The sequence below is a fragment of the Trachemys scripta genome, chromosome 19, assembly GCF_013100865.1.
Source record: "Trachemys scripta elegans isolate TJP31775 chromosome 19, CAS_Tse_1.0, whole genome shotgun sequence".
NCBI lineage: Eukaryota > Metazoa > Chordata > Testudines > Emydidae > Trachemys > Trachemys scripta.
This window is the reverse complement of record NC_048316.1, coordinates 9329418-9354848: the sequence shown is the minus strand read 5'-3', so window position 1 is coordinate 9354848 and position 25431 is coordinate 9329418. Positions and strand designations below refer to the sequence as shown.

General features: G+C 51.0%; 1 protein-coding gene across 11 annotated transcripts in view; it reads left to right on the top strand.

The window, feature by feature from the left end:
• The window catches only part of SAMD11 (sterile alpha motif domain containing 11), a 245313-nt gene that overhangs the window by 196481 nt on the left and 23401 nt on the right, over window positions 1-25431 (top strand). For all 11 annotated transcript variants that reach the window (XM_034753601.1, XM_034753602.1, XM_034753600.1 and 8 more), the window contains 2 exons: window positions 8571-8735; window positions 17504-17642. In XM_034753601.1, coding sequence (XP_034609492.1) covers window positions 8571-8735; window positions 17504-17642 — 304 coding nt within the window. The remainder of the gene's footprint in view (window positions 1-8570; window positions 8736-17503; window positions 17643-25431) is intronic.

Here is a 25431-nt window from a genome sequence, read left to right as displayed (position 1 = left end):
CAGCGTTTTACTGTGGAACGTTCACGGCTTCCTAAAATAATACCTCATATTGCGCCTTCTAGCAGTGCCTGGTACAGCACCTAGGATGACACTCTAATTCTAAGTAATATTCTTTTATGTCATCCCCTCCCTGCCTCCTATCCCAAAATTATGATTAGAAGGGCATTAGTATTCCAAAAGCGATCCTTGTTGGCTGCTAATTGGTGCGAATAGTGCCTGGTACAGTAGCTGCTAACATTACCTAGTAACATACACTCAATCTTAATCATTTTCTTTTATGTACCCCCTTCCTGCCTCTTATCTCCAAATTGTCCCAGTTAGGAATGCATGAATGGTCGAGCAGGAATTCCTGTCAGGTGCTAACAATACCTGCTGTAATGGGTACCCCAGCCAGTACCATCCACTAGGCCTAAATTATTTCCTTTCATTTGTTCACCTGCCCACTTCCTGTCCTCCTCTTGCCCTCCCCTCCCCGAATTACCATCAGAAGTTCCTCTATATTCCAGGAGGAATCCTTTGTGAGTGCTGAAATGCATTTATTACACCGGAGCTTTCGATTTCCAGTATCAGGCTATGCAATACCACGCCACAGTTTGCCACAGCTTCCTTAAAGGAGTTAGCACACTCTGCCCACCTTCAGGCTTCTGCTGACTCTCTCTCCTCTACCCTTTCTTATCCATTGCATGCTCTGAAAATGGATCACGGTGGTAGCAATTTAATCTCTCTTGCGGAGAAGCAGCTAAGCTTTAATCAGACTGTTCAAGACCAGACTATAGTTTCTGGATCTATGACTCTTATCCCTACCCCCCAAAAAGGGTCCCATTCTACACAAATGAGAGTCATTGTCAGCACTACTTGACTTCGTTGGTTGCCGTATCAAGCCATAAACAATCCAGTCCTAGCAGAGATGGGCCAAAGCCGTCTCTTCCCCCCCCTCCCCCACTTCGGAGGTTTGAGTGAAATGAGAGCCAGATCAGAGCCAACCCTTATTTTTGCATATCCACCCCCTGGTCCACTTACCCACCTTTGCTTCTTTCTAAATCCTGCTTTCTCAACCAGAATCATTTAATCGGGGTTTCCCTCTGACTCATTCAGTCAGGGTTTCCCCAGAAGTCCTAAAGGGTGACAGCTCCACTCCACTTTCATTTTCTGCCCCCCACTCTTTCCTTTCCCTGAAAGCCTTCCCTGACTTTTAAGCTAGGCTAACCTGAGACTGACACAGACCTTCTAAACTATATGGATCTCTTTTAAACCTCCGAAGTTCTCCCTCTTCTGATACACACATCTTGAGATTGTTTAGTGGCAGCTTTTCTCCCCCAGGTACTGTACGAGGCCTTTGACACACAGGGATCAGCTCTGCGCTAGCTGTCACTAAATAGTTAGGTTCCCCTGATCAGTGTCAATGGTGTTGTTTTTGTTGTGTGTAGATTAGAGGAACTATAGACTAGGGGACCCTGGAACATGCAAGTTACCAGAATGGATCAGGCCAGTGGTCCATCTAGTCTGGTATTTTGTGTTCACCAATGACTAGTACCAGCTGTTTCACAGAAAGGTTTACAATCCCCATAAACACCAGGCATGGACTGTCCTACCCACAGGGAATGGTTCTTCCCAATCTCTGTCACTTAGGGTACGTTTACACTGGAATAAAAGACCCACAGCACAGCTGCAGCTGTCCCAGGTCAGCTAACTCGGCCGTACGGGGTTTAGGTTTTGGGTTAAAAATTGCTTTGTAGACGTTTGGGCTTGGGTTGGGGCCTGAGCTCTGGGACCTCCCCCTTTGTGGGGTCCCAGCCCAAGCCAGAACGCCTACCCAACAATTACGCAGGTCAAGCCCCATGAGCCCGTCAGCTGACCTGGGCCAGCCAGGGGTGTTTAATTTCAATGTTCGTGGCTTACGCTTTGGGGCATACCAGTTTATGTCCTTTTAGAACTTAACCTATCTACTGCAATGGTGAATGTTCTCATTATCTCTGCAAAGACTCATTCTTTGAATCCTGCTGAGCTCTGACCTCAAGGATATTGTTATTTATTTAGAATGTATTTTTATTGTGGTGCCGCCTAGGAGCCCTTGTCATGGACCAGAACCCCATTGTGCTCGGTGCTGTACAGACACGGAACACTATCTTGTGGCAGTGAGTTGCTTGGAGAGGCTAGAGAAGACATTCTCATGCTTCTTTTGAATAATGTGGGCCTCTTGTTAATTGGGACATTTTCTTGTGGACACTTCCTGTCGCGTTCACGGTCACATAACGTTCCTAAGGTAGCACCAGCAGTTCTTTATATGGAAAGGCAACTTGCGGGAAGCGTTCAACGAGTTTCTCAGTGTGGATGGGGGTCTTGTAGGGAAGCACATCTTCCACGTGTGTACAGGAAAGAGTGAGAGGAACCATTGCCCAGTGGTTAGGGCACTACCATAGGACTTGGGAGACCTGGGTTCGAATCCCTGCTCCAATCCAGGTACTCAGATACTATTCTGATGGAGGCCAGATAAGTGCCTAAGATAGATATTGAAACACTGGCTCAGCATTTTAGCTCTGCCTGCCTGCATTGCAAATTCAGCCGTAACCAAGACTTTACCGTAATTTGACGGTGGGATTAAAACACGCCAAAGGTGCTGTCTGTGCTGCAGAAGGGAACCACCCTTGAACTGTGTCAGGACAGCCACATCCATACCTCCTTGTTGCAGGATTCCCCTGCGCTTCCCCCATCAGATGGGATTGGCTCCCCCCCAGGGTGGCTGACAAGCTGCTAAGCAACCCTGGCAAACGTGACTTTCCAGGAGTATTAGAAAGTGGGCACCTACCTGTGTTGGGTTATTGAGACATGGTGACCTAGAACCTGTCTTGGGGTGTTTGGTAGGAGAGGGAGTTTGTGCGGCTGGGACTCGTACATGCATGTGCAGGTGGGAGATGAGTGGAAAGAGCCCACCCATCCCTTAATTAGCTAAAGCAGTGCTGGAAAGGCACCCAGGCAGGGCTTGTGCAAGAGCAATGCAAGGGCACACCCTGTGCAGAGTCGGCAGCTCCTGGACTGCCCCAATCTCCCTTTCCAACAGTGGGTGGGACGCTTGCTGCTTTCAGCAACAAAACTAGACGGGAGTCGTGTCTGCCATTCACAGTTGTGGGCAGTGGCACCAGTGAGGGAGGCAAAACGCTGGCCTGAATTTCCCTGTCCCTCCCCTAATCCCTTCGCAGCGTGGCAGCTTGCAGTGCTTCCACCTGCCCCAGGCACGGCTGCCTTAGGAGCCAGGTGAGCTAGAGTAGATCTGTACCTTCCGGTGGTTCAGCTAATCTTCCGGGGTCTTTTGCTCAGGTAAAGTGGCCTTTGGCGGCTGCTCCCCTGCTTTGTGTACTCTGCCTCGGCCCTGTCTACAACCCCATGGGAAGGGCCTATCCCATTATATCACATGCCGGCCCTAGATGCAGCTGTCACTCCGGGCACGGCAGCATTGTCTCCAAAACGGCCTTTTGACCTGGAAAAGTGACTCTGCTCCTGCAGCACATCTTGAGACACCATGGCTGCATCTCACAAAGCAAGGAGAACAGAGGCAGCCGAGGAAATCACTCCTTTCCTCTGACTGAGTGAAAAAACACCTGTAGGGCTGGAAGCCCTTCCAGGACCGAAGTGGTAACCTTCCCTTCCCCCTCCCCGATGCACACACCAGAGATCAAAAGAGAGCCCTATCTCGGTGGAAACGGGGCCACGCCAGCATTGCTGTCAAACAGAGCAGAACGTTCTCGTGTCTAATATGGAAATGTGAGCGTATCAGAGGCTCAGAGCAAGGGCTGCGCTGGCAGGTCATGGAGGAAGCTTTCTCCCTGGGAGACAATTCCCCAGTAAAATGTTCACTCCCGCAGCAACAGCGTGGTCTGGAGATGTGCTCCTCTGATCCCTGGAGACCGAGAATAAAACTGCGTTATTGCAAAGAGAGCGAGAGAAGAAAAATCAGGGAGAAAGGGTTTTTTTTTTCCTCTATTTGAGCTGCTGAAAAATAAATCTGTTAGAAGCCTCCTCAGTTGGGGAGATTTAAAAGGAGGCTGGACTAACTGCTGGAAAATACACGGTAGGAAGCGACCTTGCCTGGGCTGGATGACCTCGTGGCGCCGCCATTCTCTTCTTGCCTTCCGTGAATCACTTCAAACCCAACAACCCTACAAACCAACAGCACTACTTTGGATCTTCAGTTTATACAAAAACAGACCTGGCCCTGGCCGTGGGCCAGAGCTGGACAGTTCAGATCGAGACTCTCCCAAAATGTGGGGGTCTCCAGATCCATGGGTCCAGACCTCTCTCCACTTAAGAAGCTATTGAAGATCAATAGTCTGGCCCTGCTCCTGCTCCCACTGAAGTTTGTAGCAAACCTCCCTGCTGGGCTGCGATGGGCCCAGGAGCAAGCGGTCTGTTGGCTGGGACAAGAAAAGCCAGGTGGCCACGATCCTAACACTCAGCTCTGGCTTTGAGTCTTTGGCCATAGCTGAGGTCACAGGGCAAAGGACAATGCTGCATGCTGCCCTCTCTGTCTGATTAGGAAGGGAGCCCAGCTTCGTGGGGGCTGGTAGCTGTTCCCAGCTGCCTCTTAGCTAGTGGGTGTTAAAGGAGAGGGTCTATCTGCGGTAAGCCCTATTGGAGGGGAATTATGCGATGCCTTGCTCAGGGGACGAGTCTCAAGCAAAGGGTTCCGTTTTCCCACTTTGAGTTGTGAAGCCCCAGTGTGTCACCGTTGCGGGGAGGCCGTCAGCAGTGAGGGGCAGTGGCACCGTAGTCTGCGTCACAGAACTGCGGCGAGCCTGCCCGCTCTGAAGGTCTGGTTCCCTTGTAGCTGACTTTCTGGAGGGCACAAAAGGTTGTGACGCTGTCGTTGTGTTGACAGAGTGATGGGGAGAGAGCCGCATTCACGTGCGCACACCCAGAGCCCTGGTTAGGGGGGCCGGCCAGGAGAGCAGCAGAGAGACAAGCAGATGTCTGTCTAGGCCCTTGCTTCTGAGCCTCGACACTGGAGTCCTTTTCACACCTGGCGGCTGGAGGAGATTTGACAAGATCAGTCTCCCGCATTACCCCCTGGTAATGACAAAAGCAGACAGCAAAGCTGCCGCGAAGCTGGAATTATCACTGGCTGAGTCATGTGAAATCTCCAACTATAAGTGTGGAAATCCAGCTTTTCTCCCTCCCCGCCCTCCCACCTTGCACCTGAAATCTGCTCTGGGGCTGATCGGATAGAGTTTATGGTAATTAAGTGTCATTATCTCCCCCCCCCCCTTTTCCTAATAACACGGCTGTGAAGAAACCTCAGTGATTTTCCTAAATCGGGGTCTGGGTCTTGTGGTTTTTCTCCTCAGAGCTCCAGTTAAGAGCATCAGAGGGGGGTTGAGACAGTTGATGCCTCTCTGAGCTTGCTGGGGAGGAGGGGTGCCAGGAAGGCAGTAGGCTGTGGGCGGTCTTGTCAGCTAGGAGAGTCGGGGGAGGTGATTTGGAGGGGAATTCCAATCCCTTTGCTCTTTCCTGAAAGCACTGGCCACCTGCTGCACAAGCGGTTGCCGCGGTTGCCTCTAATTATCCACCACTCCTCTTTTGAGTCAATTGGTTGTGTGGCAGATGCACCCCATTGGAGGGGTGGGGTCCAATTCCTAGCATTGCGCAGCTCGACTCGGGCTTTGAACCTGTGAATTTCACAGGAAGTCCATGGTCCTTGAGATACAGAAACGTGTCACTAGGGTGTCGTTTAGTGGTTGCAGTTTGTAGCCCTGGTTGCAAAGTGCTGTGCTGGGTGAGAAATTGAGTGGAGCTCTGTCATTGACCCTAGCAAAATTGGACAGAAATCATGTGCTCATCCTTTGGGCTTTATACTCACAAGGGAAAGGAGCCGTGTGAATGAGGGTGGCGTTTGGAAATTGGAAACCCAGGATATTATAAGCTTTTTGGCTTCATTCTCTTTTTGGGGTTTTGGAGGAGGTGGAACTTTTTTTTTTTTTTTTTTTTATTGATTATGACAGTAACATCCCCAGTTGAGATCAGGGCCCCACTGCGCCAGGAGCTCAATAAACACACGGGGCCGAGCGTCCCTGCCCCAAACATTTTATGCTCTGAAGGGACAGGACAGGCAAAAAGTAGATGGGGAAGGCGAGGTGAAGCAACATGCCTGAACTTACACAGCAGGGAAATGGCAGAACTGGGATTAGACCCAGGTCGTTTCAGTCCTAGTCCAGTGTCCTATCCATTGTACCATGCTGCCTTTCCAATGCTGCTTGCTCCCCTCAGTGATCCTCCTCTAAGGGGATATCCAGACCAGGGGCCCTCTTGGTTGTCCGAGAGGTGTATACATAGCTCTAGTCACGTGACAGAGTGCGAGTCAAAGCACCAGCATCCCCAGGTGACACCAGTGTCAAGTGACTGGAATTTGTCCCTCTGCTGCCATCTTGGATTTGGGGCCAACATGGCGGCACTGCCGGGAAGGCCTGAAGGGTTCAGAGGTGGAGACGGGGAGTGAAGGAGAGAGAACTCCGAGCGTGCACACAATGGTTCCATTAATAGATTGCTCTCTAATTCAGTCAACGCGCTGGCATTCTAGTGAAGCTACACAATGGGCAGGAGCCCTCCCCCCCCCTTCCCTCTGCCCGTTAAAGCTGTTATTGGGAGTTTCTCTGTGAGTAATGAAAAGGTTTTGCCTGTGGGGATGATCCAAGATAAAATAGTGTTGGAGCAGCCCCTGCCAAGGCGCGAGTGTGATAATTACTCTGAGTTCTGCTTACAGTAAACAAAAGCTGTTCTGGATTTTATCTCCCCTGGTTGCTATAGTGGGTCCCTATTGCCCGGGGAGCAGGTGGGGCCTTTCTGAAAGGGATTCAGCAAGGCTTGGCGAATGTGGAGGCAGGGATGTATGCGGTAAATCTGTTAGTCACTGAACCTAATTTTGCCTTCACTATCCATGCAATCCCAGTGGATTCAGTGGGGGGAAGCAGAACTTGCCCACCTTACTTGGAGACATTGGTACTGCACCTGTGAGTAATGGAAGGAGGGTTGGCCCCATAAGTTATATCAGGGCTGGGCTGGGGTAGTTTGTATGTTTTTTTTCCCCTTGTGGCCCTGCTGGGGGCTAGGCGTCCAGCTGATTTCAGGGTTCGGTTAAGAATCATGTGCTTGTTACTCAGACATCAACTGATTCTTGTTCAGCTACTCAAGCTAATGAGGAAATCAGTGGAGTTGTCCTCTGCCTCTTCACAGCACCCATCGTCGTGAGGTGTAGGTCAAGGTTGCAGCGTTCTGAATAAGTGACAATCACTGCTCCTCTCTTGCGAATAGCCGAGCCAGTTGGGACGGGGGTAGGGGGAGCGGTGGTCTGATAACTGCATCTCCTTTATAACTATTGTTTCATTGCAGTAACCTCCCAGACATTAATTAATTTACCTTCACAGTGCTCTTGGGAGGTCGGCAAGAATTATCACCTCCATTTTACAAATGTGGAAACTGAGGCATAGAGTCAGATTAAGTGACTTGACTGAGGCCATATAGGGAGACAGTGGCAAAGGAACTCAAATTCTGAGTCCCCATGTGACACCTGAACTACATGACCATTCGCTTTCTCTTGGGGTAGAATTGTGGGCAGGGCGCTGGACTCGGGCTCAGTAGACTTGGGTTCAGTTCCCAGCTCACACCCACATTCTCTGTGTGACGGACCGTTGGCAAATCCCTTACTCTGCCCTGTGCCTCCGTTCCCCATGCCTGCCTCACAGGAGTGTTGTGAAGATAAAAACCGTAATGACTGGGGCGCTCGGCCGTACGAGTACCTGGAGAGACTGTTTCTCTGACTTCCCTTTCGATAGCTGAGCGGATGGATTGTCAGTGCTGCTCCTAGCAAAACTGGTGGCGTGCTACCTGTACTGCAGTTCTCAGACTCATCTACAGGAAGCCGTTGAGCAATGAGCATCTCCGTAGTGAGGGATCACCTTCCCCCTCTCCGTAGCCACCTCCTCCAAGCATGTTTCAAATGGCAGGCTTGAAAAAAAGGGGTGGGTGTCTATTTAGGCGTTAGTTGAAAAGAGAACTAGCATCCCCCAAGGGGTGTGGATGAGAATTCAATACGTCTTTCATCCTGTGTTTGTGGCAGCAACTGTCCTCCTTTACCCCCTTAGGTAAAGTGAGTTTGCCTGTAATTTTGTTTGATTGTAATGTAACACTCTTGGCTTCCAACGAGAGAGAGAAAGAGAGAGAGAGAGTGAGTGTGTGTAAGTGCGTGCACATATGCTGAGTTTGAAGGTTTTTTGTGTTAAGAGTATAGGTGTGTGTTTGGAAGGGGTGTTGGGAGCATATATACATGGTTGGGGGGGGGTCTGCAGATTTTGTGTGTTCAGGGGGTGTGCGCATGTGTTTGAGGGAGTTGGGTGCTTATGCATTTGTGTCAGGGGAGGGGTTAAGTTTGGAGGTTTTGTGTGTCAGGTTCATATGCATGTGTTTTGTGGTATTGAGGGAGGATATCAGTTGACTTTCGTTCTCTGTCTAGTTCTCTAGTCTCCCTGCACTGATGTGATTTCTTCCATCTCTCTCTCTCTCTTTTAAAACCTTCTACTCTTCAGAAAATTCCCACACGCCCGTGCTCGAAGACTCAGTGACTCAGATGACCCCAGAGGAACACTACAGACGGATGATGTCAGCCCTGAACGAACACAGCACCTTTGAGGAGCAGCAGCAGCAGCGCCTCTACCAGTTGGCCAACAGCATGGCAGTCCCCAGCCACGGTGGTACGGGCTTTTGGGGCGGGAGGAATGGGCTGGATTTGTAATGTGTTTAATTAAGTCTCTTGTTTCATTAGTTCCCTGTGATCTCTGATACTTCATCTAGCAACTGTCATGGGCTGAAACAACACCTAGTGGTGAGAATGGAGTGGCTCTGCTGTGAGCTTTGCTTCTGAGAAGCTTAGACAATTAGCTTGTGATTGCAGCCGATCTATCAGTAGCGCAGGGTCCTCTGCCCTTCCTCCTTTTTCTTTGTCTTGGAGACTGTCAACCCAAATATTCAGAATCCTTGGTGCAAGTCTGACGTGGTCACAAGTGGAGTGAATTTAGTGGGTCTCTGCCTAGTCTCATCTCATCACAAGCCCACCCCGCCCTTTGGCATCATCCAGAATGGTTGGCAGGCTTGGCTGAGCAGAGGCTATGGGCTGGGACAAATGAGGGGGCGTGGTCACTGACGTGCAGTGGCAGTTCTGTGAGAGGATCCAGCGCTGGAGTAGCATGAAGTGTTGCAGGATGTAGTTTAAGTGCATTGGCAGTGCAGTGCATGGGAAATTCATACAGCACCTGCCTGCCATGTGTCTGGCTGTAGCTGGTGTTTATGACCCGCCACCTTATGAGGATTCAATTCACCGTGTTTTTAGGAATGAGAAAAGTACCATGCAAATAAGCCCAGGGTGCAATGAAAACTGTTCAGCAGGAGAATGCATAAGCCAGTGGGAAATACGTGTCTGGGGATAGACAGACAGATTCATCCCTGGTGTGTAACTTCATTGTTCTGTAGATGAATTGGTCCCGCTCTAGCTGAAACCAGATCTGCTGTGGGCAGAGGCTTGGTAAACCTCGGAGCTGAAAGGGAGAAACCTCTTCTGTGCCCAGCATACTCAGGTTGTGAGAGTCTCATCAGAGCTTTGCCACAAGAATACCATAGGCAGCTTCCAGGCACTGCTTTCCTTGCAGCCACAAAACACCAGCAACAAAGCAGGACATTGGGCTGTCTAATGCTGTGTTGGGTGTTATGGGGAAGCCAAGATTCTTCCTCCTCACTCTTGTTTAATTCAGAGTAGTCTAGGCTTTTGCTACACTGCGGTGTTTTTGCACGGATGGAGAAAACCCGAGTGAGGATGGTGCTGCACCAGCGTAGGAAGTGTTTTGTGCTGGCGTAGACTTAGTCGGATAAGCTGCATGTGTGCCAGTCCTTTTTTACACTGGTGCAACTCGTCTACACAAGGGATTTGTAGTAGTGCAGCCACATCAGTGCAAAATAAGAAACAACCCAGCCCTTCAAAAGAACCACCAGTTATGAACAGGTTTTTGTGTCTCGCTGCTTCTGCTCCATTATCCTGGGGATATTGCGGCTTCTTCGGGAGAGTTTGTGCTCTAGTCCTATGGTTTGTGCTTTAATTAAATAATAAAAATCAAAGTATTTGTCCCTCATACTGGGGAGCTCGACTCAGAGCCAGTCACACGGTGTTCAAGGTAACGCGAGCATCACCTGTAGGGGCACTAGTTTGTTAGCAAAGCAGCCAGTGGGAAATTGGGTCATGGTGAGAGAGCCCACACGTGTTGTACAGGCGTCAGTCTGTATGTACACCTTCCCTTCTCTTGGGCATGTGTGACATGCTGGCCCAGGACTGGCTGTAGCCAAAACAAAGCCATTAATTGTGCATGTGCCCTCTGCCTTTTCTGATGCAAGAGCAGGTGAGTGAGGGGGTGTCTAGAGTGAATCTCTGGGAGAACGGGGGTGGAGCAGGAGGGATTGTTGGCGAGAGAGATTTGACAACTAACTGAGCACAGAAGGTGAAGGTGTCACTGGGAGATAGAAATTACACGGCACAAGATCCCTTAGTCCATGTCCAGCTCTCTTCCTCTGAACCTCTCTCTACGTAAAGCCTTCAGCTGCCAAACTGTATCTGGCATGGATTAACCAGAGAAAGAAAGAAAGAGAGAGAGGGGTTGGGGGAGGGAGGGATAAGAGGCAGAGCAGCATCAGCAAGGTATCTGGTGAAGACTTGAAGGAGAATCTCCAATCTGGAGTAAATCCCCAGGGCTGCTTGTTAGGTTAATAAAGAGGCTGCCTTCCCCTTCCACTCTCCATTTGATTTGATTTGCTTCTCTGGGTGGCAGGAAGGTGATCCTGTTTAATGTAGAGTTAGGATTTGTTCAGCGTCACGGGCACAGCATGCACCTTCCCAGACACGCAATGCGTGTGAGAGCAGCACACGCACAACACGCACATAGGTGCTATGCAGAGACACACAACACATCTCCACAGAGGCACAATGCACACAAGCACAGTGCATGCACAGCCCGTGCATAGGCACAAACACACACACACAAACACAACGGTAGACAGAAGCAGCATGCACAGTGAGTGGGCCCTGGCACAATACAGAACTGCACATAGGCATGACATGCACAAGTACAGTATACACAAGGACTATACAGAGGCACAACATACACTTACACAAAGGTGCAACACACAAGTTGTGCATGCTCGATACTCACACAAGCACAATAGACGACATATGCTTACACAAAGATGCCACATGCACATGTTGAACACACAACATGCACCTACGCATAAGTACAGTACACACAGCAGACATAATCCATGCACAGGCACAACATGGGTACACAGTGTGCACACAGGCACAACTCACAAACCATATACAACATATGCGTGTGCGCTGGCACGATACATAAGCTCATATGCAACACACACCTATATGCATGTACGCAGGCTCATTACACAGACTCACAACAGGCCAACACATAGGACCAACTCACTTGGGCACAAATTGGGCACCAGACACGGAAAATACCCCCCACCCCAGGCATAGCACATGCACCAGAGCAGCTGATGCCACAGCACTTCTATCGCCAGAGCAGCTCATTGCAGTAAAAAGCCTGACATTTTTTAAAATGATGATTAAACTGTCTCCTCAGCATTTCTGGGAGTGTGTGGGGGGGTCCGATTTTGAGGTTTCGGGGTGGGCAGGAGGAGAGGGGGACGCTGCACAGACAGGCTTTCTTGTGTAACGTTGACAAGACAAAACTTCAGTGTGTTTTGGATTAGCGCCACACCACAGGCCTCTGGTTGGGCTATAAATTATTAGTGCCAGGACAAAGCGCAGTTTATCTGCGGGCTCACACGGAGGCACCAATAACGTTAATTATTTAGAAAATGTTAATAATTTAGAAATCTCCCTCTTTTTTTAATTGCTTTTCTTTCCCATTCCCCCTCCCACATGCTGCTGCCTTCCTCCCAGCATCCCGTGTTCTGAATTCAGTCCCTCTCCGTGCCTGGAACCTCTATCCACCAGCGTTGCGGTGTCAATCACTCTGATTTCCCAACTGTCAGAGTGCAGGATTGTAAATAACAGATCCTCCGGGGTGGGGGAGGAGGGGCTAGGCGATGGGGTGGGGGAGGCAGGGAGCGACGGGAGGGGAGGAGGAGACGGGAAGGTATACGGGGGAGTTGTTGCGGTCATTCAGGATCAATGCAGCTTCTGGAATTGGCTGCATGCCAGACTTCTAAATTACAGGCACTGTGGCAATAAGGAGTGACCCGGGTTTTTCAGATAATTAATTTATAAACATCGGAGGCGCATGGTCCCTGGCTCGGCGAATTCTGCAGGCTTTTTATGTGATCTGATGGGGCTTGTTGTTTCCCTCTCTCATACATGCCTTTACAGTTTAAAAATATAGATCATTTTAATGTTTGTTCCCTCTCTTCTTTTTTTAATGAGTTTGCATGTACATGAATGCGGCAAGAGGTGCCCTAGGGACCGAAGTCCTGTTTATCCACAGCTCAGGCAGTGGCTGTGCGAGGTTTTCCACCCCAGCCTGCTCTTCCACCAATGGGTCTCAGCCCTGACTGGGAGGACCCCAGCCCCCCCCCCCCCCCGCTAAGGGAGTTCAGGCAGTTGACGTGTATTGGACACTTGTGTGGGTAACGAGAACATGGCTGGTGACATGCCGTAGGATAGGAAAGAAAATAGAAGGGATAGAACTCGTCATGCTCCAAGCTGTAAGCCAAACACTGCTCAGAGTTAGCAAGAAACTTCCCATGGGGCAGGTTGTTCCATAACTGCCCACCAGGGGAGTTTCTTGCACCTTCTTCTGATGTAGCGGATAGTGGCCATTGGTTGGAAGCAGGATACTGAACGAGATGAACCATTGCTTGGCTGATCGTCCAGCAAATTCCTGTGTTCCTCATCATTCGTTTTTGTTAAAAGCACTGGGTGGGGTAGTGGTAAATTTTCATTGTGATGTTGGAACTGGACCAAGACCCAGAGTACTCCTATCATGCAGGCTGCTTATGCTTAAAATGGTGATTTAGAGGTGAAAGGCTTTCTCTTCCCTTACCCACCACCCCCTGACTCATGATGCTACACTTCCATGTGCTCCCCACTTCAACCTCTGGAAATGCAGAGGGAGGCTGGGTGTTTGCTGCTGGGGCAGTGGGGAGAGTGGTCTACCAGGCTCTGAGGGAGATCTGAGGGGGAACTCTGGTATAGCGCAGCGTGAGGATGCACACCCGTCCCCTGGGTTTTATGCTGGATTTGATGCTCCAGGACCTCCCTCTTCATTTCAGATCTACTCACTGTAGGCAGTGCTGGGGTTGCTATTGTTATTATTTGTATTCTCATAGTGCCTAGGACCCCCAGTCACTGACCAGGACCTCACTGTTGTAGGCACTGTACAATGTCTGAATCAAATCCGGCGGCGGCAACTCTGCCGGATGATCTTGAGTGGGAGGAGAGAGAGGAAGAAAGCGGGAAGCAGACCTAGGAGACTGAACAGTGTTCAGAGATTGGAGCTGGAGAACCTTTCACTGGAGGGCATTTGGCCTGGCTGCAGCTTTTTGAAAGCTTTAGGACATGTCCTTGCTGCATCCATTTTCCAGTCTCCTTGCATGGGCGTCAGATATTTAAATAGCTATTGTTTCTGGAAAGGGTCTCAGCCTGTGCGGGAGGGGCGTGTATGTGCATCCATACACATGCAATGTGTGCACACAGGCACGTGTAGACAGTATGTTTTCATATTTGAATTTGGAAAAAAAATCATATTCACATATATGACTATATACTATCTAGTCTTCTGGCTAATGCACAGGACTGAGAATGAAGACACGTGAGGGTCTAGTCCCAACTCTGGCACACACATGCCTAGTGACTGTGGGCGAGCCTGTGCCTCAGTTTTCCCATCAGTAAAATGGGGATAGCATAATCTTGAGCACCTCTGTAGTGCTCTTCAGCCCTGGATCTCAAAGCGCTTTGTAAAGGTAGGAAAGAATTATCCGTTTTTACAAATGGGGAAACTGAGGCATAGAGGCGAATTGACTTGTCACTCAGCAGTACAAGCACGGTATTAATAATTATGACAGGTTGGTGATGGCTAAGGGGTTAATGCAGGCAAAGCACTATGAGCGTTTCATGGAAGGTGCTGCAGAAGTACAAAGGATAATGATGATTATAATATATACTCCGACAAACACCCTATTCCTTTATTCAAGTACATTCAGTTCGGCTCTGTCTTGGCTTCCTCTGACACAGAGCAGTAGATAGTGGGTGTGAGGAGGGGGTTTCCTGTCTGTGTGTTTTCCAGTGTGTCATGAAGACAATAGCAGAGGTTTCACTGCTGGGCTGGTGCAAGCGTGCAGAGGTAGGGTGCCCCGGAATTGTGTGTAGGCAGTAGATGAGGAGAGGTAAGCCCAGCGTGGGGGAAGGAGCACGGCTTGGAGGCGGGGAATCTCCTGATGGTTAACTCTGTGGTGGGGTAGCACTCCAGAAAGAGTCTCTTGCAATGCAGGTGGCTGTCTCATCTGTAACTAATCCCCTTAGCGTTTTCATCGGTCGTTCTGGGTTGCTCTGGTCCCTCTGGTGGATAAATGCATCAAATAGAATAATTAGTGAAGTGTGGCACTTGCACAGCAATGCCCAGCTTGGAATGCTGTACAAACATCAGCTAATAGTGTGCTGTAATGATCTTGCCGGGGAGGAATTAATACCCCCATTTTACAGGTGGGGGAAACTGAGTCAGAGCAGCTCAGGGCTTGTCTATATGGTCAATGGAACCAAAGCAATTGTAAGTCACAGAGTTAGTTATTTTGATGCAAGTCTGTATATAGATACTTATTTCAGAATCACAGTGCTCTAGGGCTGTGGCTCGGATCCCATCCAGCATTTGCTGTGTTCCTGTGCAGTGGGGCATTCAGATTCTGAAATAACAGTGCGCACATGCTGCCTTGCACTGAAGTAACTTGAGGTGTGAACTGCAGCCCCCTTAGCTATTCTGGTTTCATTTCCTGTGTGGACAAGCCTTCCGCAACTTGGCTTAAAGCGGGAGACTGCACTCCGAGTTAGGGTTGAAAGATTCAGGCTTTGTGAGCTCAGCTTGAGAGCAGGAGCTCAGTGGGGAGGGGGGCGTTGCAGTGACCCCTGTTCTGCCCTACGTGAGGCAATCTCCTCCCTCCCCCCCTTAAAAATGAGAATCTCCAGCCGCAAAAGGTGAGTGAAGCAGGAGGGATGTGACTGCTTCCCCCCAAGGAGCTTAGATGGGCTCTTAGCATGACCCCCTTCCCACTAAGTAGCCTCTAGTGCACAGCCCTATGGTGTCCAGAAAGGCTGCTGGGGCGGCCAGCTCTACCTTCCCTGCTGTAGCGATGGACTGATTTACTGCCTGACTCATGCCCCACCTCCCTTGAAACCTTTCCATGGAATTCCCCGCGTGTGCCCCAAGGCTGAGCAGCAGGAGTCCTCCCAGCGGGGAGCGCGGCCCACGCACTAGCCCGACCCAGGCAGATGTTTCTCATAGTCTGTTTGCAAGTGCCAAACCGCCGCCTCCCTTCAACCCCTCACCCCCACCCCAGCTCTGGGCACTGCTGAGGCTCCAGGTAGGTGAGGGGGAGAGTAAGTGTTGTGCGAGACTTAACAGGACAGCAGGGCTCTGCAGGCAGCATGGGCTGGGATATGAATTCCAGCCAGTCAGCGCTGCTGCTGCAGGGGGAGAAAGCAGAGCCGTGACTTACTGTTAACGCCATGGTTCTGTTGTTCACAGAGATGCTGTTGGGGGTCAGGGGAGAAGAACATGATCTGCTGGGCAAGAGGCTATGGGGAGGGTGGGGTGGAGCCTGTGGAGGCGACACTTTTGCAACCCTGCCCGATGTCCTCTGACAGGCCAGGAAATGGGCAGGTCTCTTACTGGGTCTCCTGTGTGTGCGCCATCCCTTTTCTGTGGGAGCGGGAGCTGCGTGTGACCCCTCAATGGCTATTAGCCAAGATGGTCAGGGATTCAAGCTTGCAGCCTCCTGCTCTGGGTGTCCCTAAACCTTTGACTGCTGGGACTGGAGGACAGAGGCTGGGTCACTCAGATTGCCCTGTGTTCATTCCCTCCAAAGCATCTGGCACTGGCCACTGCTGGAAGACAGGATACTGGGCTAGACGGACAACTGGTCTGACCCAATATGGCTGTTCTTGTGGGGGGGGAGCGGAGTCAGCTGTAGTTCTGATTAGTCCACCAGTTTGGGCCCGTTAGGGTAGCTATGGGCTTTGCCAAACTGGCCAGTGTCACTCTGTGTCCCTAACCTTTGCCCCAGGAAGATTTCCCTCCCCCAGTACAGTGACTCTTGCAACCAGTTCCCTCCCCTCAGCTGTGGCCCCAGATCCTATGGGTTAATTCTCCTGGGGCTGCAACAGCTGGGCTGTGGAGTGTGTCTGACCTCAGCAGGGGACCTGAGGGCACGCACTTCCCGAGTCAGGGAACGGGAGCCAGTTCTCGACATGCTGCACCCAGGTGGGTCTCTGCCGACTGGTGCCACTTTAGACAGCCATGGTACGCCCCTGGGGGCAGCTAATGTAGCCATGTGGGGTCGAATCCAGCAGGGCAGCTTGGCTACGGCTCTGAACTCTGGGCCTTATCCCCTCTCCACTGCTCATAACCGCTGGGCCCTGCCTGGATTTGCATTGGGCCCCCAGGGGGGTGGCCCTAGGTGTCCAGCGGCTCCAGCCCCCTCAGCCGAGGGTTCACTGCTGCCAGCTCAGGGCCTGTCCCCTCTCAGCCTGAAGTTGCAGGGAAGAGACCCAGCTCCCTGTTCTTTGCCCTCCGCCTGCCAGGCGGGGTCCCCCTGGGGACGCTGAGGGGGGCGCTGGGGACCGCAGCACGGCCTTGGCCAGCTGAGGAGGTGCAGCGCTGGGTGGGCACCGTGGCCCAGGGAGCGAGCCAGGCCCCTGGCAGCGGACGCGGGGCCAGATCCGCCCCTTGCCTGCGGTTCCCCGGCTGCTAGCGCGGGGCGCAGCGCGGAGAGCGAGCGAGGGAGCCAACTTTCCCCCCGGCCCCGGGCAGGAAGGCTCAGTCAATAAACCCCCCCGCCAGTGACACCATTTCCTCCCGCGGCCGCGGGCGGTGGAGCCAGCTCGCTCCGGGTGCGGGAAGCCCGGGCACAGGCGCGCGATTCATCCCGCGCGGCAGAGACACCGAGGCGGCTCCGGGGGCTGCCTGCAGCCCCGAGCTCCCGCCGCACCTGCCCGGCCGCTCGCCTGCAGCCCCCCGGCGCAGCCTGGCTCTCATTAGCGCGGGGAGGGGCGAGCCGCGGCCGGCGCCGGGGAGACGCAGCCGGGTAGGCGGCCAGCAGGCTCCGGCGCTGGAGCGCGGCAGGCACCGGGCGCTGCACGGGGCGGGGAGGCGGCGGCGCCCGGGGAGGGAGGCAGGGACGGGGGCGGCTCTGGGGCTGAGCGGCCGCAGGCTCATGCGGGCTTTTCCCCCCTCCGCAGATCTGCTCCGAGCGCGGCAAGAGGCGGCGGCGCGCAACCCCGGGGCCATGGAGGCGCATCTCCCCTCGGCCAGCAACTCGTCCAGCCAGCGCCGGAAACAGGGGCTGCCCCAGCACCGCGACACGCACTTCCCCGAGAGGTACCGGCGGCGGGGCGGGGTGGGAGGGGCCTACGGGACAGCCCCGCCCCCTTCGCTTTGCTCCACCCCCGGGGCGGGGCTTGCCAAGCCACCAGGAGACTTTGGCTTGAGGGGGTGGGCACTGGAAGGTGCTGGCCCCCCGCAGCCCGTCTGGCCTTGGTGGATTGGCTTGGGGGCGGGTGGGGGGTATTGGAAGGGGAGGCAGGAAGGTGGCTGGCTCCCGCGGCCTGTCTGGCCATGGGAGATTGGCTTGACGAGGCCCTGGGTTTTCAGTTTTAATTTTGTTTAAAGCGTCCTGGGAATTTATGGGTGTTTATTGCAAAAAAAAATAAAAAAGGGGGTGGAAGTTGTTGCGGAAAGTTAACTTTTCTAGGTAAATGTGGGGGATGGGAGGACGGAAAAAAAGGAACAAATAGCAAAAGTGGACGAGGCCGTAGGAGGCCAGGGGGCTATCTCCACACGCTGTGTCCTCCACCTCTTCTGCTTCCAGGCCTGCTCCAGAAGGAGAGATGGCAACCGGGTTACCTGGGCCATCTCGGTTACTAAGCCGCCGTCTCCAAGGAGGGAGCCGGGGCTGGGGAATTCTGGCATTTCTCTTTTTAGGAGTCAGACACTGACATACACATCCTCATGTGCCTGCGTGTGTAACTTCCACTACGTTGCCATACTTTAACAGACAGCCTCTTGTTTATACTTAGACTAATTTATTATGAACATAAACACATATACCCTAGTGTGTGTGTTGGATTTTTTTTAACATAATCAGCATATTCATGTACTTGAAATTCTGTACATGTAAGTTCCAGGGAAGTGTGTTAAAAATGGAATATTATTATTATTATTATTTATTATTTAATAGCTTTTGTAAAACTCAGGATTTTTTTTGGCAAAAATCAGTAAAACCGAAAACAAAGGGACTTGTAGATTGACTAGACATGTATGTGCCAGGTTGGATGTGTGTGTGAGTGTGTGCATGATGTGTGTCATCTGGTCTTTGTGTGGTTGCGTTGATGGGTGTGTGTCTTTGGGAAGTGTGTGTGTGGAAAGGGGAGATATGTGCATGTGTGACTTTGTGCTTGCATATTTCATACACATACAAGGGTGTGGGTGTATGCGCTTGCATGTCAGTGTTTGCACGTTTCTAGGCTCGGATGTGCTTGCTCATTACGTGTGTGGGTTTATGTGCTCTCATTTGGTGTGTGCAGGTGTGTGGGAATGGGGCTGATGTACACGTGTGCATTTCAGATCCTGGTTTATGAGTCTCAGGCTGTTGGTAAGAGTCTGTCTAAATCCTGCCTTGGAATCGGGAGTTGACGGTATCGTGTAACCTGTTATTTTGGCACAGAACATGCTACGCTGTTTGAGTTAGAATTTTATAGCTGCCCCAGGTAATAACAAAAGGGGAACTGGGGACAGACGCTGACGAGAGGGAATTTTTTTTTTTTTTTTTTTTTTTTTTTTTTTTGAAGGACAAGACTTGGAGGTGAGGCTTCTTTGCTCAGACAGTGCTGCTGGATACCTGGTTTACCCAGATCATTTATCTCACTCTGTGTTCTAAAATGTTCCCTCCGCAATCAAGGAGTTCAGAGAGTAATTAAATTAAAGCCGCCTTTGTTTCTTGCACGGATAGCGGAGAAATGAAGAGGCGGGAGATGGACTGGCTGCCACAAGGGCTGACACCCTCTGGGGGGCCTGGAAAGGGCTGTGGAGGGCTTCATTCTAGGCTTTACTAATGGTCTTTCTTGATCTCTTATTGAGGGTGAGTGGGAAGGAAACTGGAATAATAATTGGAGTGCGTGTGAGGAGAAGGTGGTTCTTTCAGCTCATAGCCCTGGGGGAATCCTCTGCCTAGTACCTCTCTGTGTGCAGGGGCTGGGCGGTCCTGATAAACCTTTGTCCTACCAGCTGCACTTTGGCTAACCTATCCAGTACAATCCAATACAGTCGATGCGTGCTGTAGACAGACCTGTCAGGAATGCAGAGATAGGCGTGTTTCATTGCAGCCAGTTGGTAGGAAAACTTCTCTGACTACGTGTGGCCTGGAAGGCTGCCAGGCCAGCCGGAGAACTGGCTGAGGAAGCGCTTATGGAAGGGGGTGTGTGTGTGTGTGTGTGTGTACACATGCACATTGGAAAGGCAAACTTAAAACTCATGTTAATGGCTATCAAGTCCAGGATTTACCTGGGACTGACAGGCAGGTGGAGAGAAGATAATGAAGCCCAAGCCAGAGAGTGTTAAATTTTGTATGGAGAAAGTGTAATCCATCAGGCAGAGCAGGGGACTGCAAGTTAGGGCATCTGTGTGCTTTTTGCTAGTGATGGAGGGAGAGGGCTCTAGTAGTTAGATCTGGGGACCAGGAGTCAAGACTCCTTCCTGGGTTCTACTCCCAGCTATGGAAAGGAGTGTGGACTAGTGATTATATTGGAGACTGGGAGTTAGGACTCCCGGGTTCTATTCCTGGCTCCGACACTATCCTTTTTTGTGAACTTGGCCAAGTCACTTACCCTTTTTGTGCCTCAGTTTCCCTATCTGTAAGATGATGCCAATGCTCATTTGTAAAACAGGGTATGTTTGTTTACTGTTTGAGAAGGTCCTGAAGGTCCTCAGGTGAAAGACGCGAATAGTTGAGAGTCTTATTGCATGGAGTAAGAATTTCTGGGCCCACCTGCAACCCACTATTTATCGGCATAAAGGTGCTGTAGATACTGAGACCACTACTTGTCTGAATTGATGGGTATAAAAGGGAAGGGCTATATTCTTCCCTGGCCTATACTCTCAGAAGCCTTGTTTACTTCAGTAGACTTGCCTAGCGAGTAAGTCAGGGCAGGCCTTTATGCTGGATCTGTGTGCAGAAGCTGCCCCCAAGTGCCTGGGTAGGGTAGCTACCCTAGGAGCTCTTGGATGTTTTGTGTGAAAAGTTTACACTGTTGGCCTAGCTGGACCTGGGCAGGTTTTCTATGCCCCTTTCCTTGTGAGCAAGGCACAGCTGACCCGACAGATTAATTGTATGCAGCCTTCTGGTCCTGTGAAGAGGGTGCGAGGTTACGTTTATGTGTGTTCTACCTGTTCCTTTGGCAAAGTTCTCAGGTGTGATAAGCCTTTGAGCTGAGGGATAATTGCAGGGGTCCTGCTGGGAGGAGGCAGCTTCAGCGATGCCCTGTGGTCAGGGCTTGTCAAGTCTGCTTGACATTGGTTCCCATGATCGTTATTTGTCCCCAGAGATCCTTAACCACTCGAGTGTTACTTGGGGTCATCCTGCATCACGCTGCCCCCACTCATAAGGGCCGTGTTTTGTGCTGCTTTATCATTGCACGGAGGAGGGCATTAGGCATGCCTGTAGAAGACAAGGCCACAGATTGCAGAGACAAAGCTCTTGGAGGGTTAATCTCTCCTCCTCTCTCTCGCTGTTGGTCTCCCTCTCGCTGTTGGTCTTGGCCTCGGGTTTTGTATTTGACTGCTGTTGTCTCTGTCAATAAGATAAATCAAAGTAGCCTTTGTGCTCCTTTAGCAGGAAGGGTGTGGAAAGACTAAAAGGCGTCTGGTTCAGGTAGGTAGTGGAGGAGGAGGTGGAGGAAGAGGTGGTGGAATGAGCTGGCTCACACAGAGAAAACTGCAGGTGGATTGATGGTGTCTCTTTTCCTGGGCGCAGAGGTAATAATGCATGATGTGAGGGGATGTGAGCTGCTGGGCATGGTGTTAAAATCCCATTTCAGCTTCCTGTTGGGAGCTTTGTGGGGATCAGGTCAGTTCACAAATATAGTGGCTTTGCTGGCAAGAATAATTAGCCACTCAAGAATTCATCTATTAGTTATGGCAAGCGGGAAAAACCCACACCGGCAACCCAGGTTAATTTATCAAGGTGGCACCACATTTTTTGCAGAGGACGAATTTGCATCCGTTGGGCAAAGTTTTTTTTTTTTTTTTTTTTTAATTTTCAGGGGTGAAGAGGGTTGCGGAACAATTACCATGAGCTGATGAATGCTCAGGAAGATGGATGGGGCTCGGTTTTTGTCCACTGTTCGGATTCATAGTCACTGGTCAGCAGTGGGTCTGGTGGTCTGAGCACAGGACAGGGAGCCAGGCGTTCCCAAAGTGCATGTACATAAGGCATCCGTTTCCAAACGCACAACCCCAAGATGTGCATGGATCCCAGGAACATGGCCTCCGTGGTGAGGGGAGCCACACGGATACCTAGATAAATAGATGCGCACACAGTGCATGTGCACGGTTAGAAGATAAAGCCCAATTTTCTCTGTAGCAGGGAGCATGTTGCTTCACCTCTGACCTACCTAAAACTTACCTTCCAAGGGGGTTTGTGTGTATTTTAAGGATCAAGCTAGAGAGTTTGGAGTCTAGATCCAGACTTTTCCAAGCTCCAGGGTGTTTGGTTTCAGACCCAGAATTAAAGGGTGCCCAGATCTGGGAGGTGTGTTTGTAAAGATGGGGTCTCGAATTGTGAAGATTGGTTAGTTGAATGTTACTAAAGGGCTTGGGAAAGTTTGGCTCTAGATTCCAAACTCTCTAGCTTGACCCTGCGCCTCCTCCCCCGTATAATGCTATGCCCCATGTGAAATGGGAAGGAGGAAGGAGACCACCCTCTCTAGAGAGGCTCTGTTTTGGATCCACTGAGTTTCCTCGGTGGGTTTCCTTGCTTGTTTTTGCTGGAGAGACATTTGGCTTCCCAGTTTCCTACACGGGGTGCTAGGCCCTCTGGTTTATCCTGTGGCACCTACTGCTAGTCACTAACTACATCCTCATTTGAACAGAAGCATCTTCATCAGACCAGGCTCTGCATATGCGTGTGTAATAAATGACCCACTAGGTTCCAAGCAGAGCCCGCCAAACCTCAAATCTGAACCAGTCTTCAGAGGTGAAAAGCGAGTGCTTTCATCTGCTGCTCTGTCTATTCCTGTCGGGCTGTGTGTTCTTTTCTATCCGCCTCCGCCCTTCAGGGGTGGTCTCAGGAATTTGGCCCAGCTCTGTGATCGGGGAGGTAGAGTGGAAAGGGGAGGTTAGCATTCCCCTCTCTTCTGGAAAAATGTTTATACCCCGCATCTGAAGTGCATTACACAGGTGATCAAAATAAGGCAGGGCCGATCCATAAACCATCTCTGCAGATGGATGAAACCAGACGGTTTATGTGACACTTCAGATTCGTGTGTGTGTTTTGTGCTCGTGTGGAGCTGTACTTTGTCCAGTGGCTAACACTGCACGGCATCAGAGACTTAGGGGGCGCGTAATTCATTCTGGGTTTTCATTTGTCATTTCCCAGGGAGCACATAAAATAATGGGGGGTGGAAGGTGGAGGAGCTGAGTTAATAAAGAATAGTGAAAAACCCTGGGTGCTGGGAAATCATCATGTGTTTGGCTCCCTGGCCGTTCGAAGGGGGAAGGCTGAAAATCAGCGCACCCATCGGTAGCTCCTTGAATCCCAGTGGCGGGCCGGCGGGCCTTTGGTTAGCAGGTAGCTGTGAAACGCTGGGGCCAAACTCTGAAGTCCTTCCTCAGGCAAAATTGTCCTCAAAGGCAATGCAAGTTTTGCCTTAAAAACGTAGTGAGGATTTCAGGATGTGCCTCTTTCCCAATGCTGCTGCTACTGCTGCCTTTAACTCTGGGCCAGGCCTGGCACCCCTCAGCTCCTGCATTGCCCGCTTCCTTCTCTTGATCTCAAAGGGCTTCCTTGGCTCATCTGTGTACCCGGGCCTCTGTCGGGCTTTATTGCACTCTAGCTCTCTTCTTTGCACACTTCGCCCAGTTGCAATCCCTCCCAAGACTTTCCCCCCAGTGAACTCAGCATTCGTCACTTTCTGGCCTGGTCTACATGAGATTTCCCCCAAAATTCAAACCAGTTTTCAAGCTGTCTGGGGCCATAGCCCAGACCAGGATCCAGGCGGCCTGGTGTGGTTTGACTGAACTGATTCTAAAACCGGTTAGAATTTCCCCCAGCCCCTTCTTGTCTAAAGCTATTTCTATCATCCCATCATGTGGTACATGTCGTCTAGTTGGTGCATGTCTCCTTGTACCTAGAGACCCCAACATGTTCTTCAAAAAACCCTTTTGGTTTATTTAGTTTCCCTCCCTGGTGCAGCAGGAGTCTGTGGACGGGTATTAAAACTGCCTGCCGCAAACCAGCCAAGAGCTGTGTGCCAATTGCCCATTACCTCAGGTTTAAAGTGTCTCTTCCTATCAGAAGCAAAGCAGAATAAAGTGGAGCTCTCATGCATTTTTCCCCCCTCCCTCCTACCCTCTCTAAATTTATTTCCATGCCTTGCCGCTTTCAATCTGTGTTTCCTGACCCTCTCAGTTCCCCAGTCTCCGCTCCTGCAAGCCGGCAGCTCTGGATTTGGGAGGACGAGATGGGGTTAATATGGAATGCTTGGTTTTAACAGTATAATGTGTAACCCCATAATGACTTTAAATATTGATTATTTGAAGGCCATTAGCGCTTATTGTTAAAGAAAAGTCAATACTTTTTAAGCCTTGTGAACCATTTGTCTCCTGTTAAAGGACATATCAAATTTAGCAGCATGCAGTGCAAATCCCCTAATACCCTACACACAAGCCTCCAGCTGGCATATATGTATTCTTTTAAAAAAGAGGAGAAAGATGCTGTAACAGTGCATGCAGAAGTGCTCTCTGCGAAACAAGGACGGGGCTTAACAAATGTAATTGGCAAGGGCTAGGTTCAGGTTCTCGGGGGACAGAGCTGTTACTCGGTGGTTTCTCAGTCCTTACGCCTGTGGGAGTTTTACCCGAGTAAAGGCTGAGGTGTAACTGAGCAGGGATCTCAGGATTTGGCCCAAGGTTTTTATTTTCAATGTGAGCTCTGTATGCAAGGTGGCCTTGGTATTGGCTTGGCTATGGACTCTTTCACCCCTGGGTCACTGGTTCAGGATAATTCACTACTATCTGGCCTGTGTAGAAGTAGCTGGTGGATCTCCCTCTAGGAGGTCTCCATATCCCCAAATCTGCCAGTACAATTGGTGTTAATTAGCGCGCTCGCTGCCCTTCTTAGCTAGTCATCTCTCACTCTTGCAAGTGGCCCTTCCAGATCAGGATTGGGGCCCAGGGCACATGGGAGGTTGCAGGGCCACGCTGCAGTTCGTGAGTACAGAGAGGATTGGGTTGGGGTAAGGGAGGATTCAGACTGTGCTCAGAATGATGCTCTTCAAGACCACAGCGTTCATTGCCGTAAGGTGTCCCGCTTCCTGACTTGCTTTGTGCCGAGGGCCCCGTTAAGAAACGGGCACAGCACCACACTGGCGGGGATGTTTCTTGGGCACCGTCTCCCAATGACGTCCTTCCCAGTATTTCCAGTTTGTTAAGGAGATGCTAAACTGTGATCTTGCTAGGGGGGCTCTGCTCCCCGATCATATGCATCGCACGTGTGATCTGCAGAACTGCACCACGGTTGATACTAGCCTCCCGATTGCTCCAGCTACAGCTGCTTGTTTTGCAGCATTAGATATTGGGAAGGTGATGGGGGTACATGCACCGTACTACCCTGCCCCTTAGCCCAGTTTTGCAGACTGAGGTGCTTGGTGAGCTGTGGGGACGTAGGTACTTGACTGCAGTTCGCCTGTGGCTCAGGAGTGGATGCTGGCTGATGTGTAGAGTTGTGGCAAAGGAGGAGGGCTGTGATGAGTCAGGCCAGGTCTGTCCACCTGGAACCTCTGACTTCCCAGCTCTGGTTTCAGAATAGCAAAGCTGGTTGCATAGCAGTATTAATAATGGGAGTGCTGATTGGGTCACAATCCTTTTCTCTCTCACCTCGCCCTGCTCCTCCTTC